The sequence below is a fragment of the Danio rerio genome, chromosome 8 (genome assembly GCF_052040795.2).
Source record: "Danio rerio strain M-AB ecotype USA chromosome 8, GRCz13ab, whole genome shotgun sequence".
Taxonomy (NCBI): domain Eukaryota; kingdom Metazoa; phylum Chordata; class Actinopteri; order Cypriniformes; family Danionidae; genus Danio; species Danio rerio.
The window spans coordinates 48,249,332-48,269,066 of record NC_141028.1 but is presented as its reverse complement, the minus strand read 5'-3'; the positions used below and the strand labels follow the sequence as shown (position 1 = coordinate 48,269,066).

Sequence of the window (19,735 nt, the reverse complement as noted above, 5' to 3'; positions counted from 1 at the left end):
ATCTAAGTTTACTTTTTGTTAAATTAGTTCCAAATTTTGCTTTGGTACTGAATAATCTTAAGTATATGCATAAATATATTATTGTAAAGCATCCTATAGAACATTTTAATTTAAAAGAGGGATCTGTGAGGAGCGTACTTAGCTATATTTGTATACTGTATATGAATTACAAAACTTTAATGAAAAAAATAATATTAAGAAAGCGCTGACTGATATAAAGAAGTAGGCTACATTTCTTAAAGAATTACTTTAAAGCTGCAAACCCTGAGTGAATAATTGGGAATCACATTCAGGCCGAGCAATAGCCTTACTTTAATATTACAATAGTTTCTCATGGGGTGCGAGACACACTTGTCAAAGGGAAAGCAGCAATTTGCAGTAGTTTTGTGATCAAATCAAAAATCCTGCTGCTTGTAGCCATTTTTTTAAACTTAAAATGCTGACGTTAAGCACATTTTGAATGTTACAGTGAGCACAAGTTCAATGTATTGTGAAAAATAGTTAATTTAACGTTAATAAGCCTAAATAATGGCCTATTTTTTTAAATATATATATGGCATGAGGTTTAGTCAGCCAGATTCCTCAAGATTGGAAGTAATCATTTTATTTTTACAACACTGTTAATCAATCATATATGGAATCACATATAGTCAACAGATATGATGCAATACTTCGGACAAAGAACTAACAAATTCATCTAAAAAAGTTTAAGTAATCTAAAACCCAAAACAATCTAAGTGTATGATCTAAGTTTTAAAGCCTGAGTTTAATATGCTTACAGAAAAAACAAGGACATGGCAGCAAGTGCTTAAAAGGGAGGATAACTTCTGTCTTCCATCTTGTCAGCACCAGATGTTTATGCTGATCACTAAAGGTCAAATGAGTGTATCCATTATGTCACCAATATACATCTTACAAGATGTTTTTTTTTTTTTTTTCAGCTAGTTAGGTCAGAGTGAAGTCTTGGTCATGTGGGTTGCGGTTTTGACACCCTTTGTGCAAAAGCAGCAGACCGGCACTTATGTATGTAAATACCAGGTTTGGGAAAGAACATCTAATACAAATTCAAATGCATATGTTTCAAACGTCAAATTACAGGATAGTACCATATGTCTATGGAATGTAGATACAACACATGAAAAGAACTTGAACATTATCAGGAATATAAGTAGCATAAGCAAGAGAATTTATTATGTCCAAAAGCATGCTCCTATTAATTATAATGCTAATTGTGACGAATTATAACTAATGAATTAGTATAGAAAATAAAACAGCATCAGCCATTTTGGTCACACTTTTGTAAATGTATTAACAAACATGAACTAATAGTGAACAATACTTGTAGAGCATTTATTAATCATAGTTCAGCATTTACTACTGCATTATTAAAATCCAATGGTGTGCTTGTTTACATTAGTTAATGAACTATGAGTTAACATGAACTAACAATGAACAATGCTCATTCCTTTTTCTTTGGCTTAGTCCCCTATTTATCAGGGGTCACCACAGAGGAATGAACTTACACAGCGGATGCCCTTCTCACTGAGTCACATTCACACTTGCACTCATACACTAAGTCCATTTTAGTTTATCCAATCAACTAATACTGCATGTCTTTGGACTGTGAAACCGGAGCACCCAGAGGAAACCGACATGAACATGGGGAAAACATGTAATTTCCACACAGAAATGCCAACTGGCCCAGCTGGGACTTAAACCAGCGACCTTCTTACTGTGAGGCGACAGTGCTAACCGCTGAACCATTGTGCCACTCTCATTATTAGCTCATAATTGTAAATACTAGAGGCAAATGTTTATCAGAAGTCCTTTCTGCAACATGCAGTTCTTTCCCTGCATTCATCACTCAATTAACCAGATTTTTTTATTTATTTATTTATTTTTTTATGAAGGACAAAGAGCCTAGACAGTGCAAAAAAGCTAAAGTAGTTCCTTGAAGCTGAAAACACTGATATACTGAAATGGCAGCACAGAGTCCTAACCTAAACATTCAAAATCACCTTCAAATCATTATCTGATTATAGATACAGTCTCTGGGAGATGCTTTCTGAATCTTGGATTTTAAAACGCATAAACCACTCATACCAACAGGCCCTTATACACGAATTAATGTAATGAAGAACTTACTATAAATTGGGCCACTGTAAAGCATGTCGCACACCAGAAGCGCCGCTCGGCGCCGCGACACGGCACGCACATGACAGTTTAAAGTATCACCTACCAGACACGCACATTCGAATGATATTTAACATGAAACTAATCAGATGGCGCTCTGTGGCGTGGCTGTAAATTGAACTGCGTCCTAAGCCGCAGAACAAAACAAAAAAAAAGACAAAAACAGAATCCAAAAAAAAAAATAAAAAATTAACAAGTGAATAACAGGGTGAGAATGTGGTAAAATCCAAAAACGTGGTAAAAATCAGATGAGAGTTTTTCTTTTTCTGAATGGCTTTTGTAAACCGTTGGGTGGGTTTAGGGAAGTGGGTGGGCAAATCAATCGGGAAAATTGGTTGGGTTTAGGGAAGGAGGAGGGTGGGTCAGTCGACTGGCCGGTCGATTGGCCCAGTCAATCATTTAGTCATTCAGTCGGTCGACAGCGGCCTCTGGTGGGTTTACGTGAGAACAGCATGGGCGTGAACCGCACTCACGAGAGGCATATGAGATACGAAAAAGCGCACACAGCGGAATCTTGCGGATTCACAAAAACTGAAAAAATATGTACCTCCCAGGACGTATTTTGCGGTCTCCAGAAACGTTCACAAAACAACGTTTTCAGAATAAGCCTGGGTTGTGCATTTGTGTGTGTGTCTGTGTATCACTTACTGTACATTGGTTACATACAGATATATAATCATGTCTGCTTGTCTCCTCCAAAAACAGCTTCTGCAGACATCGCATTATATTCTGAACGTTTATAATATTTTGGCAGCAGATAGACGCAAGTCGCTTCTGTATGCCTAAAACCAAAAGATTCAGTAAAAGCAGAATGACCGCAATGTACGGATGTCTTTCCATTTTGGCGCTATGCTTTCATGTCCATCACCTAAAAACAGCCATACACACAACAGCAGGTTGATGACACAAGCGTACCGGGGTTCAGAAGGACAAAAAAAAAAAAAAAGCAACTGAGAAAGTGGCAAGGGGAGACAATCGAACTTGGGTATGGTCCAGACATTTGAACCAAATGTGAAAGCACCCTAAGACTCTGAAAACTGTCCTGAGCTTCTCACTTTCTCACTTAAAAATAAAAGCTCCAATGAACTGAATGACAGAAATTTTTAAATATATTAAGCACTTGGAATGTAGAGCTAATAACAGCATATTTATTTGAAGCATTAAGACAATCAACAACATCAAAATCAGTAATTTCATGTCCACATATTTATTTTTTATCAGGCGAGCAGCTGTCTAATAAGCAGGATCATTTTCAGTTAGTCAAAAACAAATCAAATATAAAATCCAGCTCTGCTTACCCTGTTGTTTACATATGCAGCACAGCAGATGGCTGTACATCATCCCTTACGTAAGGCAGAGGCAGTTTTTCAAACTTTTAAACCCCTAAGATATTCCAGTCCTGACATTTTTAGCTGTTACAGTGATTCACACAGACATTTAAGGTCAAAGGTTAAAGGTGCTTGATACAGCCATAGTCTTTATACTTTCCAGGAAAATCTCTAGAGTCTCTCTCTTTTCAACAATAAGAAAAAGAGTAGCATGTACTGTAGATGTGAAGTCAATGGCTGTCTTAAGATCTGTTTCTGAAGCACCCATATAATCTATTGCATGTCAAGTACTCTTACTAGATTTCAGAAACACACAATCTGATATTTTCACACACATAAATAATTGTACAATACATAACCATGCATATTTTAATACATAAATCCCTTGGACTTCAAAAGAGGGGGCAAAGAGTGATTGACCTGGGACCTTGTGTGAATATCGACTATAATAGGGCAGCTGGGGCCAAACCGTCAACTCCCCCACTCCTTACACAACACGCCAACACGACTCAAAGCACATATGAACACACACACGCACTAGCATTAACTTCTGTGGCCGACGGCATTGTGCGAGCTCTGCAGACTGACAGGTCAACGTGGAGTGCCACTGGCTGTGTGACAGAAAAACAGAGCGAAAAAAGCAGAAGAAAAAAGAAGAAAGGCATTGTGTGGAGAGCAATGGCCGCAATTCAGAGCCCACGCAGCATGAGGACAATTATCCCCATTTTTCAGCTCACCCCCACCTCCCCCCTCTGCAAAGTCTCCTTCGGCTAGATGGAGCACAGGAGGAAAGCGGCAGAACGGGCTGCGTGACACCTGCATCTATTACGCCGCTGCAGTTCTGCTCAGTGAGACGATGAGTTCTGCACTAGCAACAACATGACTGGAGCCACAGCACTGCTGTTTGCATAAAGGTCTGTGTGTGTGTAATGGGATCCAGCTATTTTCTCCGAATGCTTGGATAAAAAGGACTAGAGGCGATTTCCAATCAGAAACGGGAACACTCGCTTTGAACGGCAAGAAGCCTTGAAGTGGGAATTTCAGAGTGAGCAGGGCACTTGACTGTCATAAGCCATTTGTTGCCATTTGGAACAGACTTGGCAAAGAAAGTAATAAAACATGTCCAGATATTAGAGCTGTAGCAGTACATGTATATGTCCTGAACCGTCACGATGCAGGCATTGGAGTTTGATTGATGTACTGTGATGACAAATACAGTCAGTCCAGATGTGTCAGTCACTGGAGTTAGGCAAAAAAAAAAAAAAAAAACAGACCAAAGTAATGCAAAAACATATAAACCATTCAAACAAAATGTCTTTGCATCTGAAAACCATCAAATAAAAAGTTGTCAGAAAAGTTACTTTGAAACTTATGAGCAGAACTGTTTCAAAGACTATTGAGTACACAATATATTGTTCACTCGTGTAGTTTTGAATGGGGAAATATAACTGTTCTATTGAAGGAAACTCTAGTAAAGTAAAGCCTTCTAGTAAAGGAGCCAATCGTCAATTACTATTGACTGCTGACTCTCCAGTGAAGGGGTTCAGTCCAGTAGTGTGTTCTTTATGACAGTTTCTGCAGCTTCATTGTTATAAATCCTCTGGTGTCAGACACACTGGAATCTGAGCAAATACTTGCCACACAGACATGAGGAATATATCAACATAAAGCTTAGAATCTCTACTTTTAAGCAACACTTGAAACCATCTATTCACTGTTTTGTAATCTATATGAAACTGAATGTTACAAACACTTAAACGACCACAAACGTATAAACAAAGAGGTCATTTTGGCAGGAGATTTCTCATCAGGAATAAAGTTGGGAATTATTTATTATGTTATATTTGTCACGGTTAAACAAGGGAGATAAAGCAGGAATTACTTCAAGGGTTTATTATTGCGATGCAACAACAGTAGTGAAGTGAAGCAGGTGAGTAGTGTGGCAAAAGGAGAGCGATCTCACAGTTCATAAGGTAAGTTCAGTTCTTTGGCAAAAACCAATTTAACAAATTTCACTTCCCTGAATCGGGCATTTTTGCATCCACAGGAGGAAAAAGACATCCAAGGAGGAGCACAAGAGAAATCGTAACAATAGTCAAGGAGAACCATCTGACTTTGATTCCAGCCAGTGAGTGAATGACAGAGGTGAGTATATGTAGTGAGAGGGTGATTGGTAGTTTGGTGAGGGTTTACAGGTGTGGTGGATGCTGACTGAGTGCGGTGACTGGGACTGCAGGAGCGAGCAGAGGGCGTGACAATATACTTATATGACATTATTCAGATGATGATGATGATGTGTAACAAGTAAGTTATTACAGTTTTTCTCAGATGCTTTGGTGCATTTCTCACTACACTATTTACATTTGCACAACAGTTAATGCAAACTGGAAAACAATTAGTGCAAACTGCAAAACCTAGCTGATAACCAGCAAAAGCGCGTCACTTGCTCAAAATAGATAGTTCATTCCTCAAAAGCAAGTATTGATGTCAATCAAAGTGTCAGTGTCATCAAAATGAAAAGTCCTGTCACCATTGTTTATGAACAAGATAGTCAAATGGCTAAGTCATGTTTTCATTATGACACTTTACTCTGTACATTTTTTCAATGCAAAAAATGTCAGATTTTGGTGACACTTGCTGAAAATGCTCAAGACAGCACTATATACTATTTGTACAGCCATTTGAACACTACAGTAAAGTTAGACATCACTGCATTTAGTAAGGTATCTGAGTCCAAGACACTGAATATGTATGTTTCACATTTTTACTGCATTTGCTCTTTACAATCCTAATTTATTTACAGCATTGTGCAAAAGAATAAATACACCCTTATTTACAACAAACATAAATTTCCTTTGGGTAGAGCTGTGCACAACTGTACACAATATTGCAGTACATATTGGAACTGAACCTACAACATACACAGGTATGTAAATTATTCATCAAATTGTTCAATTTTTAAGACATTTTCAGGAAAATAAAGATTTACAATTTTTTTTTAATAAAATTTGCTAGACAGATTTTGACAACTTGTTCAACATTTTTGTATGTAATGATTCAAGTAATGAAACAAGGACTATTAGTTTTATATGGAATGACTATTCAGCGTTTACAAGTTTAGTTAATTTTGTCTGACATGACATAAGCAAATGATAATGTTATAACTAGCAGAGAGTTGTACGAAAGCAATTGATGCATGTCCAAAAGCATTTGCTATGTGTTGAAAAGAATGAGAAACTGCTTCTAGGATGTGCACAAATGACTAATTGTTTTGAGAAATGCGTTAACTATTGTGCAAATGTAAATAGTGTAGTGAGAAATGCACCAAAGCAACTGAAAAAAACTGTAATTTTTACTGTGGTAACAAACCAGCAGGCACACAATGTCATTAGACATTAATATTAGGTTAGATTTAGGTTGTGATGTCAGGTGACCAAAATTTGATGTCCAGCCAGCTTCTAAGGACAATGTTATTTTGACGTCCGATATGATGTCAAATGACATTGACGTTTGGCTGATTTAAGGTTGTGTTGGAACTTGACCTTAATCCAATGTCGAGCCAACATCTTAAACAAATGTCAAAAACTAACATTTATTTGTTAGGTACAACAACCAAATTCCAATGTCTGATGGACTTCATAATGATAATGTAGGGACGAATTTTAGACAGACTTAAATGTGCCATGTAATAAAACAACAAAAAACTCTTTGATCAGAAGAAAAAGGCCCAGGATCTACTTTTCTGAACTTTCTTTCCCCTCTGATATTGATAAATACTCAGGTATGATTAGTAACAAGGTTTTGTTCATTATCTTTGATAAATTTTGATTAAATCCCAACACATGAGTAAATCTTCGAGTGACTAGTTAACTTTGACAAAATAACCATTCATTGCTTTCATGGGATATTTAAAGAGAAGGACGAAATGTTTTCAGGTTGCAAGTTTGTATTCATAGGGGCCCATGATAAAAAGCTCTCAACACTATGCATAATTTGAACTTCCATCTTTACTCTTAGATTTATCTTTAATTGATGTTGTGCATTTATTTCTGAATTGGTTTGTATTGTTTGATTCTGTAATTGGCATGATACACTTGTGTCTTAAAAAAACAAAAACAAATGTTAACCTTTTTGATTAATTCTGAATTCTCCTGAAATCTTTTATATCCAGTAGATTATGTGGAGGCTGGTGCTACCTTGATCTGTGTACATGATATCCAAACGAATGGCAAGAGAGTGTTTGAAGCATTCGGCACTTCAGCTCGCAGACAATTTGAGTTACATGCAAGTTGCAAGGAAATGACTAAATTAACTACACTTTTATTTTACGTGAGCAGGAGGCAACCGGACTAATTGGGTTTTAGTTAACCCGGCATCCGCTGACTAAATTCAGAATGTCGAGATCCTGTCCATGAGAAACATGTAAACTCCAGGGCGTGAACAGTTTGTGGGGCATTGGGTATCTAATGAATGTATACCTGAAAAGTATGGGATCAGATACAAATCAAAACTCTAAATTAAGTCATAAATGATGAATGTGATCTGTTCTTACAATTAAAAATACAGTCTAAATTTTAAGATCAATTAAAATTGGAGTCAGATTGAATTCGGAGCTGAAAACAAATATAAATAACTTTGAATAAATAACACAACTCTTTTCAGAAGTGCTAAAAAGGCTTACATGCATTTAACCTTTGTCCATTCATCAGATTTCGTTGTTGGGCTGATAGAAAAAAATCTTACAGTAATGTCTGCACAACGTCAAGCTGTAACATCATTAGACATTGATATTTGGTTGATTTTAGGTTGAATGTTGAACGTTAACGTCAGCCTGACGTTGGGTTCTGATGTCAACCCAATTTTCATTTCCAAACAAAATGAAACGTCCTTACGACGATGGGGTGCAATGTCAATCTGACATAATATTGATGCCCTGTGCCTGCTGCGAAGTTTCTGTTGAAAGAGCAGGTGAGATTGCTGATTCCAAATATGAAATTAGTTTGTAAGTTTGGCAAATGGGATTTAATTTGGATGATTTGATGTTTCCCCAGTCAAAGAGATGGTCATTTGCACTTGCGTGCCGGAGAGGTGAAAAATGTGAATAAAAAAATTCCTTTATCTTGACATGGTGTCTAAAATAGCATGGTGCTCATGTGTACAAGAAGCTACAAGAGACAGAAATGAATAATGGTCACACACGTCCATCAAGCACATGTTTACATAGAAACACAATGGAAATATTAGACATTGTTCCATCCTGTGCTCACACAAGCCGTTCTGTGGTCCCTTCTCACATACACAAGAGCAGTGATTGAACATGACTTGTTGCATTAACAACAGATGGGCAGACCACCCATGCTGGCATTTCCATTAACTAAGATTTCTCATTGAAGGTTACTAAATCTTAAATTTAATGCACAATTAATATTGTTCTGTTGTTTAACGAAAGGGTTGGGCTCAACCTTTGACGTTTTAATACACAGTCTATAAATTTTATTAATAGGTTTTTTGTTTATACTTTTGTATCTAATAAAATAGACATCAACACCATGATCAATATTCACAAAAAAGGAGCAAGGAGTGGGGATTTGTTGCATATTACTGTTGTTCCAAACCATATCGAACCATGACCACAAAACTGAGGTAACATACTGAACTGTGAGAGACCAGGATTCTACTTTAGAGCTACAGCTGAAGAGAAAAGTTTATATACACCTTGCTGTCTTATTCGCTCACTATCCTTCATCTTATTTGCTGATTTATCTGGGGGCGCCACAGCAGAATGAACTGCTAATTACTCTAGCAACAGGTGATCATGTTTAAACATTTACTTACGACTTGATTCCTATATTGTTGTACCTGAATGATCCACAGATGTGTTTTTGGTTTGTTTTTGATTGTTGTTCAAGAATCACTTGCGTTCTGTGCAGATAAAATGCTCACTTTTTTGTTACAACTTTTTTTCTAATGTTCAAATGCTCATTGAATCTCTAGAAGTAAAAAAAAAGAAACAAAAGCTGGAAAAAATTAAGATTTTCATTCCCATTTTCCAATTTTTATTATTTTGCCTAAATATCAGATTTTCCAGACGCCAAAAAACACTCCAAAAATGCAAATAGATATAATATCAAAACATTAACATATATTTTACATTTACAACAAAAATATGTCAAAACTAAAGAACAGGGTTCTTCGCCCCGATCTTTGGAACCTCCACGTGTGGTCCCTAGATGCGAGGAAGACTTAGGTAACCTACCGAGTGCGGTGGTTTATGCCATCACTCAGGCTAGAGCCCCCTCCACGAGGCGCGCCTATGCCCTGAAGTGGAGTCCATTCACTGAATGGTGCGTCTCTCGCAGAGAAGACCCCCGAAATTGTCAGATTAGTGTTGTGCTCTCTTTCCTCCAAGAGAAGCTGGACAGCAGGCTGTCGCCCTCCACTCTCAAGGTTTACGTGGCTGCCATCTCCGCTCTTCATAACGCGGTAGCTGGCGGCAACATGAGAAAGCACAACCTTATCATCCGGTCTCTCAGGGGTGCTAGGCGAATTAATCCATCCCGCCCCCCTCTCATGCCCTCTTGGGATCTCGCCCTCGTTCTCACGAGTTACGTGCAGTTCCCTTCAATCCACTCAATTCAGTATCTCTAAGATTTATGTCCCTGAAAACAGCTCTGCTGGTCGCGTTGGCCTCCATCAAGAGGGTCGGGGACCTGGAGGCATTTTCGGTTAGTGACTCGTGCCTGAAATTTGGGCCGGACTACTCTCAGGTTATCCTGAGACCCCGCCCCGGTTATGTGCCCATGGTTCCTACCACCCACTTTAGAGATCAGGTAGTGAACCTGCAAACGCTGCCCCCGGAGGAGGCAGACCCAGCCCTTTCCAGTTCGCGCCCTGCGCATTATGTGGACCGTACTCAGAACTTTAGATCAGCTGAGCAGCTCTTTGTCTTGTAACGGTGGCTGGTAATAATAATTCAGTTTAAATATAATTTGAATGAAGAAAAATAAAAATAAATTTCAAAAAACAGTTTTGGTGGGATTCGAACCCGGGCCCGTCTGCACCACGGTCCAACGCTCAACCGCTAGTCCACGTGACCACTAGGAAGTGTCAGATTTTCAAAAAAAAATTAGTTATCGATATTTTTAATTAAACTTTGGGCGCCAGACAAGATTTACTTGCCAAAAAGAAAAACATTTACCAATACCCTGGTTAGCTACAGCCGGCATTTAACCACCATACACAATGCAAAAGAAAAGGATAAATAATAGCAACGCAACACACTTTAAATGAAATCAACTGTTGTATTTTTATCACACAGTACAACAAATATATTTTCTAAATAATAACCAATTCTTTTTACCCCTGTTCAATCTTGGTTGAACGATTTTTAACAACAACAAAAAATCACTGCTTAGATAAGTCAATAAAATAAAAGAAAGAAAACATCAAACAAACAATCAATCAAACAAACAATAATAACGTGTGGATGAGGTAACAGAAACCAGAGAGAAAGAGAAATGTAAAGAAGGCTTGTGAAATTGAGTAGCAATGGGTGTGGATTGTATGGGTGTATGAATGAATGTGAATGACCTAAATAACTGACCCGGCAAACAACGCTGATTCTGTACAGGTCCACCTTGGCTTTCGATCCCCATACGATCCTGCAGACCCCTCGCACTTAATCGCTCGTGCAGTTTTTCTGGTCAGCCTGTCCACCATCACTTTCACACCACAGTATTTATCGCCACACCTCCATCTTCAAAGCCAACAGCTCTTCACCTTTGCATCTTTCTTGTTTCTCGTCTTTTTCTCTCCCCACGATTTCACCACCAACACACGAATAAAAAAACCAACAAAGAAAACAGCAACTCCAACAGCAGCAACCACAACAACAGCCACACGGAGCAACCCTTAACACCCCCTTTTATGGTCTCCTATTGTGTAGCTGACCTTCCACTTCCTCCCGACCCCGGAAGTAAGGTTTTGGAAGCTCGACAGAGGGCAGAACAGAGCAGCGCCTCCTTGTGGCACTTTGAGAAAATGGGAGAGCATTTTATTCGCCACACTCTCCCCCCCTTGAAGAAAACAACCCCTGGTTGTTTGAAAAAGAGCTATCAGAACCCAAAAAATTCTTCTTCTTCTAGCGGTTGGAGGAAAATGGCCTTAAGTTTCTCTTTCTCCTGTTTCTCCAATTCCTCAGCTGTTGGAAAACAAGGCTTAAGGTTACAGACATTTACAGTTCGTACATCCTCTCCAGTATTTTCCAGTGCAACCCGATAATTCAGAGGTCCTAGCTGGTGAATTATGCGGTAGGGTCCCTTCCATTTATTTGCAAGTTTCGCACTGAAATGATACAATGCACTTGACTGAGGAAAATTTCTTACCCATACACGGTCTTTTTCTTTATAGGATACCTCTCGTCGTGTTTTATTGTAATTGCGGAGTTGTCGTGCCATAGCTTTTTTGCTGCACTCACTGGCTTTCATTTTCAAAGTTGATAGTTGTTCTGCAACTTCATAGGCCGGAGAATCAGGAGACAGGTTATGTCCATGCATTAACTTGTCTACAGGACCTTGGATTTTCGTCCCGAGTTGAAGTTCTGCTGGGGTCATGCCGATTGTTTCCTGGACTGCGGAGTTTATAGCAAAGCGAAATTCCGGCAAGTATTGATCCCACTTTTTATGGTTATCATCTACATATGAGGAAATCATTTGTTTTAAGGTTCTGTTTACTCGTTCCGTGAGATTGGTCTGGGGGTGGTACGCTGTTGTCATTTTCTGTTTGATTTTCCATTTTTTACAGACTTCAGAGAAAATTGCGGATGTGAATTGGGTGCCTTGGTCAGATAAAATGAAGTCGGGTACTCCCCATCGAGTAAGTATTTCCTCTCTGAAGAACTTAGCAACTGTCTGAGCAGTGGCATCTCGCATGGGAAATAATTCAACCCAACGCGAGTAATAATCCACAAAAACCAACAGATACTGTGATCGGCGAGGGCTGCAAGGGAAAGGTCCCATGATGTCGACACCTAACATTTCATTTGGCCGAGTTTTAGTAGTCTGTTGAAGTTTCCCTGCAGGTTTTCGACTTTCATTTTTTAGTGTTTGACATCTCACACACCTTTTCACATACGTTTTGATAGATGTCCACATTGCAGGCCAGAAAGCAACGTGATGTATTCTCTGATAAGTTTTGTATATACCCAAGTGTCCACTTAACGGGTGTGCGTGGTAATGGTGGAGGAGATTTGGAATAAGGGTGGCAGGTACATAAATCCTGTAGTGCTTGTGTCCTTCTTTTAATAGGGTACGATGGTATAACTTGTCATCAATCACCTCGAACTGTTCATGCATGCTAGAATCTTTGTCTGCCAGGGTTTTGAATATATGGATGATATCTGGGTCTTTGTGTTGCTCTTCCCAGATTTCTGCAGTGGAGATGGGAAATTCTGGTTCTTGCTGAGCGGAATACACATGACAACCAGGTAGAGGATGAATGCGAGATAAAGCATCTGGTGCTTCATTCAGTTTTCCCTTTCTGTATTCAACCACAAAATCAAATTTTTGAAGACGGAGGGCCCAGCGGATTAGACGTGAGGTGGTCTTTGTAGAGTTCAGGACCCACTGCAGAGCGGAATGATCAGTGACTATAGTGAAAAGTTTCGGCTCCAGGTAATGTCTCCATTTTTCGATAGCCCATAGTATGGCTAAGCATTCTTTCTCTGTGGCTGAATAATTTACCTCTGGTTTGGTCAGAGTTCGGCTTCCATAGGCAATAACCTCCTCCTGCCCTTGCACCTTGCGTTGTGTCAACACAGCACCTAAGCCACAATCACTGGCATCAGTGTAAACTACAAATGGGAGTCGGAGGTCAGGATGTCCTAGAATGGGTGGTGAAGTGAGACAAGCCTTTAATTTCTCAAAGGCTTGTTGACATTGTGGTGTCCATTGAAAACTTCGCCCTTTTTTCTTTAAGGAGTTGATAGGCTCTGCAATTTGAGAGAAGTTGGGCACAAACCTATGATACCATCCTGCCAATCCAAGAAATCTTTGAACATCTTTGATGTTTTTAGGGACCGGGTAGGATTTTATTGCTTCTACTTTGGTGGAATCAGCAGAGATACCCTGGGTGTTCACCACATGTCCCAGAAACGATAATTCATGTTGACAAAATTTGCTTTTCTTCAGGTTAATGGTTAGGCCTGCTCTGTACAACCGAGTGAGGACACTTTGCAGATCATTGAGGTGTTGGGTGATTGAGGGTGAGTATATAATGATGTCGTCAATGTACACGAAACATATTTTTCCACGTAATTCTCCTAGGACCGACTCCATTAACCGCTGAAATGTTGCGGGAGCGTTTTTAAGTCCAAAGGGCATAACTTTGAAGTGATATAGGCCCGAGGGAGCAATGAAGGCAGTTTTGGATTCACTTCCAGGTTCCATGGTCACCTGCCAGTACCCACTGTTGAGGTCAATGGTGGAGAAAATGGCAGCACCGGAGAGGGATTCCAATATTTCCGTGATGTTGGGTAAGGGGTAGGCATCTCTTTCTGTGATAGCGTTCACTTTCCGATAATCTACACAGAACCTCATACTACCATCCTTTTTGGGGACGAGGACAATGGGTGAGGCCCACGCTGAGTGTGAGGGTTCTATGAGTCCATTCATGAGCATTTCTTGGAATTGCTTTTCTACAATTGCTTGTTTTTCTGGGGTTAGACGGTATGCACGTTGTCTGATTGGCACAGGGTGGACAGTATACAAACGGTGTTGTAACACAGTTGTTCTTCCGAGCTGGGAAGTACAGACTTGAGGATTCTTAAGAAGTAGCTGGTGTAACTGATACTTTTCCTCTGGATGCAGGTGAGAATTATCAACTAATGCTTGTATTAGCGTCTTGTCATCTGAATTGTCTGGTAATTGGAACAGTCTTTGTGGTGGGGGGATTGACGTGAACAATGAAAGAACTTGGCTTGCATGTTTTCTGTGAACTTTTTTCTTCTGGTGCAGGTATGTTTTTTCGGGAATGCTGGCCTGCCCAGGCTGAAAAGGATACACTTGATTTGGGGCTGTTGTAAAGGTGTAATTTCCGCCAGCCACATTGATCTGTAGTCCACTAGTGAATATGAAATCCAATCCTAGGACCACTGAATAAGTGAGTGCTGTGGAAGGGAGGATAGCAACAGGGGTAGGAAAGACCATATTGTGAAGACTGATATCTGCGTTTGTCCATCCTAAAGGAACGGCTGTTTCACCATTAGCCAGGTAGAGGGGACCATGGGGCCATTTATGAAGACCATCAAGAGAGGTAAGTGCTGACCACAAACTTTCATGAAGTAGGGTGTAGCTGGCTCCAGTATCGATTATGGCCTTGCCAGACCATGTTCCGATGGTGATTGGCACAATAAGTTGTTGTGGTATAAACTCATAGGTCGGAGGATGACGTGGGTTTTCAGTAATTGGAGTTGCAGTTTTAACAGAAATGCTATTGTTGGAAGGTGCACTTCTTTGATGTTGTGCAGGTATATTTCTTTTATCTCCTACAGGCTGGTTGCTGCGTTGCGTGGAAGCAGATGCAGAAGAATATTGCGGACAATTTCCTGGGGCATGCTGACCTTTACATCTCCAGCATTGAACAGAAGATCTCTCTAATGGACGATTGGAGGTAGGTTTGGGTGCTATAGGGTTACTTGAGATTCTTCCCTCATACAGTAACTGCTGTGCAAGGTCTTTCTCAAGTTGGTGACCAAGTTTTACCAATTCATCTACAGTCTTTACTCTGCTGCGCAGTTGACTGGCCAGGTAAGGATTAATATTTTTTAAGATCATCTTCACCAGGTCATTCTCACTCAGTGAAGGTTTCCATTTTTTGCAAAGAGCTCTATAAGAGAAAGCAAAGTCTCTAATAGTTTCCTTTGTCCCTTGGACTCTGGTGCGGACTCGTTCAGCCAACTCGTCTTCATAATCTTCAGCGAGAAATGCTGATAGGAATGCGGTCTCAAACTCAGTCCAGGTTTTTATATTAGCTCTGGCGACTTCCCACCAGTCTCTTGCGGTACCATATAAAACACTGCGAAAGGTGGCCAAGATTTCAGTATCATTCAGGGGATGTACTGCTAGAAAGTCATAACAACGGTTTAAATATGACAGAGGATCACCATCATCAGAAGGTCTACCAAAAGTGGGAAAGGTCAATTTCAAATGATCACTTTTGGGTATGGTACTTGTGGGATGAGGTAGGTGTAAAGGTAAAGTATCTGTGCTTGGGAGAACAGCGTCATCTTCTGGATCGGTGGAAAGTAAAGGTGTTTGAGTCATCACATGTAGAGCAGTCACTGGTTGTGCAAAGGGTTTGATATTAACAACATCAGACTTAAGCTCTTTGATGGAATGAATTAGAGCATTAACTTGGCTGTTGCATTGACTTATGGCTTGTGAAAGTTGATCATAATTTTTCTGTGAATTTTTTTCAAGGTTTACAATGTCTCTTTGTACCTCCAGCTGCAATTGCTCAACCATGAATCTGAATTCAGCCGTTAAAGCCAGTTCGCATTGCTTCAGATTATCTTCCAGCATCACTTTAAAAGCTTTAATTAACTGTCCACTGTCTTCTTGCTCATGCTGTTTCTGAGTAGCGAATACAGTTTGAAGATGTTGATGGTTGGAGTCAATTTTGGTGGTCAAAATTTCAAACTTTGACTGAAACTGTGAAGAGGTTGTTGCAACTTCTTGAGTAAGTGTTTTTAAAACTTCATCTTGCTGCTTCAGACAATTAAGAATATAATCCCAGTTTCCTTGTACCTGTGTCGATAACTGATATATTTCTCGTCCAGGGGTTGGGAGAAATACAGGCAAGTCATGCTGAGTACTTGCAGATGATGGTGTGGCTTTAGCAACAGAGCACAACTGCATGGAATCCTGGTAAGGAGATGAAGAGAGAGGAGCAGTAATGCTTGGAGGTGGAGATCCAAAGCGCACTTGAGTTTGGAGAGAGATTTGGTGGAATTGAGTAGCAGATGAAGAAAGAGGGGCAGTAATGCTTGGAGGTGGAAATCCAAAGTGCACCTGAGTTTGGAGAGGGGTTTGGTGGAATTGGGTAGGAGTTGAGTGAAAGGTGGAAACTTGCTGTGGTTGAGAATGAGGCTGTTGTATCATTTGTTGCACATGTGGCCATTTAGGGGTTGCAATGTCTGGAGGATCAATTTCCACACAGGCAAATGGTGATGGGGGAGTATTGGCCATGTTTGGTGGAAGGTAATATCTCTAAAGGGCACAGGTAAAAAAATGGCAAGAAAATAAAAAATCCTAAATGAAAACTGGGTATGGTCAATGTTTGGTGAAAAGTAGACAGGAGCACCAAAAAATATCAATTACAACAGATAAGAAAAACTTACAAAATATTCACAATTGTCAATAAAGATGTAACCCTTTCACTAAGAACACAAGGTTGTTTTTTTCCCACAAAGAAAACTATCAATTTTCACAAAGAAAAATCCATTTTTTTCACAGGAAGGAAAACCCTCTTTTCACAAAGTAAGCAGTAAAAAAAAAACTTTTCACAATTAGTATGCAAATGTTCACAATAAATGCCTTTTTGTAAAGTTGTGTGTGCGTTTTTTTTTTTTTTTTTTTTTTTTTGAATGAGAGTTCAAAGTTCAGAGTTCAATGTTCAAAGTTCAGTCCAAGTTGGGCCACGCCCCACGTTGGGCGCCATTTATGTAACGGTGGCTGGAAATAATAATTCAGTTTAAATATAATTTGAATGAAGAAAAATAAAAAAATATTTTCCCGGCCCTTAATCTCACTCCCAGCAGACCTCAAAAAAAAAAAAATTAGTTATCGATATTTTTAATTAAACTTTGGGCGCCAGACAAGATTTACTTGCCAAAAAGAAAAACATTTACCAATACCCTGGTTAGCTACAGCCGGCATTTAACCACCATACACAATGCAAAAGAAAAGGATAAATAATAGCAACGCAACACACTTTAAATGAAATCAACTGTTGTATTTTTATCACACAGTACAACAAATATATTTTCTAAATAATAACCAATTCTTTTTACCCCTGTTCAATCTTGGTTGAACGATTTTTAACAACAACAACAAAAAAGAAATCACTGCTTAGATAAGTCAATAAAATAAAAGAAAGAAAACATCAAACAAACAATCAATCAAGCAAACAATAATAACGTGTGGCTGAGGTAACGGAAACCAGAGAGAAAGAGAATTGCAAAGAAAGTTTGTGAAATTGAGTAGCAATGGGTGTGGATTGTATGGGTGTATGAATGAATGTAAATGACCTAAATAACTGACCCGGCAAACAACGCTGATTCTGTACAGGTCCACCTTGGCTTTCGATCCCCATAAGATCCTGCAGACCCCTCGCACTTAATCGCTCGTGTAGTTTTTCTGGTCAGCCTGTCCACCATCACTTTCACACCACAGTATTTATCGCCACACCTCCATCTTCAAAGCCAACAGCTCTTCACCTTTTGCATCTTTCTTGTTTCTCGTCTTTTTCTCTCCCCACGATTTCACCACCAACACACGAATAAAAAAAACAGCAAAGAAAACTGCAACTCCAACAGCAGCAACCACAACAACAACAACAGCCACCCGGAGCAACCCTCAACACCCCCTTTTATGGTCTCCTATTGTGTACCTGCCCTTCCGCTTCCTCCCGACCCCGGAAATAAGGTTTTGGAAGCTCGAGGGAGGGCAGAACAAAGCAGCGCCTCCTAGTGGCACTTTGAGAAAATGGGAGAGCATTTTATCCGCCACAGTCTGTTATGGCGGTCGGCAGCAGGGAAGTGCCATATCGAAACAAAGATTTTCCCACTGGATTGTGGATGCCATTCACTCGCTTATTCGAGCAGAGGTGAGCCATGTCCCCCAGGAGTGCGTGCACGCTCCACTCGGAGCGTTGCATCCTCTTGGGCGCGGGCTAACAGACATTTGCAGAACTGCGGGCTGGGCGACACCCAACACATTTGCAAGGTCTTACAGTCTGCGAGTGGAGCCAGTTTCCTCAAGGGTATTAGACAACCCTTTGGTGATTGAGGAAACAACTCGGTAGGGTGTTGAAACACGCTTGCTGCGCCAATCTCCCTAACACGGAGATACGTGCACCTTTTTATCTGTCAGTAAAGTTCCCCGTCAGGTGAGCCCTGCAGATTCCTCCGAGGCCCCCAGCACTGACTCAGCGGAGGAGTCCCTTGCAGGCCCACTACGTTGTAGGTCTGCCCGCTGGTCAGCCCGCGTTTTGGGTATAGGTGCCTGCTATGTGCGATCCCCACTTGGCGGTCCCATATGCTTATTCCGCCACGGTTAAGTCCCCCCCCTGGGTGGACCCGTGTCTTCCCTCTTCGCTAACCACTTTTCTATGGGTACTCCCACTTCTTAGGGTTAGTCCATATGTAAATTCTGCCATCTATTCCCACCTTGGGTAGCAGATGGCCTCCGCAGCGTCCTCTCTATAGGGATTGCACGTTTCCCAACGTACTGTCGTATATTCCCAAAATTATCTAGACGCTCACGACTCCCAAAAAATATATCCAAATCCGTAAAACTTCTGTTGAAGTAGGATAAATTAGGGCCAGGGACACGTTGGAGGACCGCGCTTCCCATGATGTGGGTGTGCGTCACGCTTGCTTGACTATCCCCTCATTGGGGGCGTTGGTAAGTTGCAGTCATTATGGCGCTTACCGTAGTTTTCCCATACGTGGATTTTCAATATCAAATCCACTGTATAGCACTGAAGTTCCCCAACCGAAGGGGAACGTTCGAGGTTACAGAAGTAACCCTTTGTTGCCCGAGGAGGGGAACGGAAGTGCTATACTCCGCCGCCATAATGACTGTCCCTCAGCTGTTTGAAAGTCTCTTCAGCTTAAAAGGATGGTTTTTGCTCGGTCCAGGTGTGCTTATATGCTGGGATAATTGGCAATGAAGCATACCTGTGCAAGCTTACGCTGCCAATTCATTGCATTCATTGGCCCGTTCAATACTCTTTCAGACAAGCGTCTTTTGAACCGAATCCTTCCCATACGTGGATTTTCAATATCAAATCCACTGTATAGCACTGTATAGCACTTACGGGGAACGAAGGGTTACTTTTGTAACCTCAAACGTAGTTTTACCATACGTATGAAAAAAAAACAATAATAATTGCAGACTCATATTAACCTTTATTTTGCATCTACAGAATCGTGA

At 40.3% G+C, this 19,735-nt stretch overlaps 1 protein-coding gene across 1 annotated transcript; it reads right to left on the bottom strand.

The window, feature by feature from the left end:
- Positions 1-10,802: 10,802 nt before the first annotated feature.
- LOC147842822 (uncharacterized) lies at positions 10,803-18,190 on the bottom strand. Its single transcript, XM_087265244.1, has 2 exons — positions 16,589-18,190; positions 10,803-16,500 (listed from the first exon to the last, which is right to left on the bottom strand). The coding sequence occupies exons 1-2, from the start codon at positions 16,695-16,697 to the stop codon at positions 11,636-11,638; spliced, it is 4,974 nt and encodes a 1,657-aa protein (XP_087121370.1). The 5' UTR covers positions 16,698-18,190; the 3' UTR covers positions 10,803-11,635.
- Between the last annotated feature and the right edge of the window lie 1,545 nt (positions 18,191-19,735).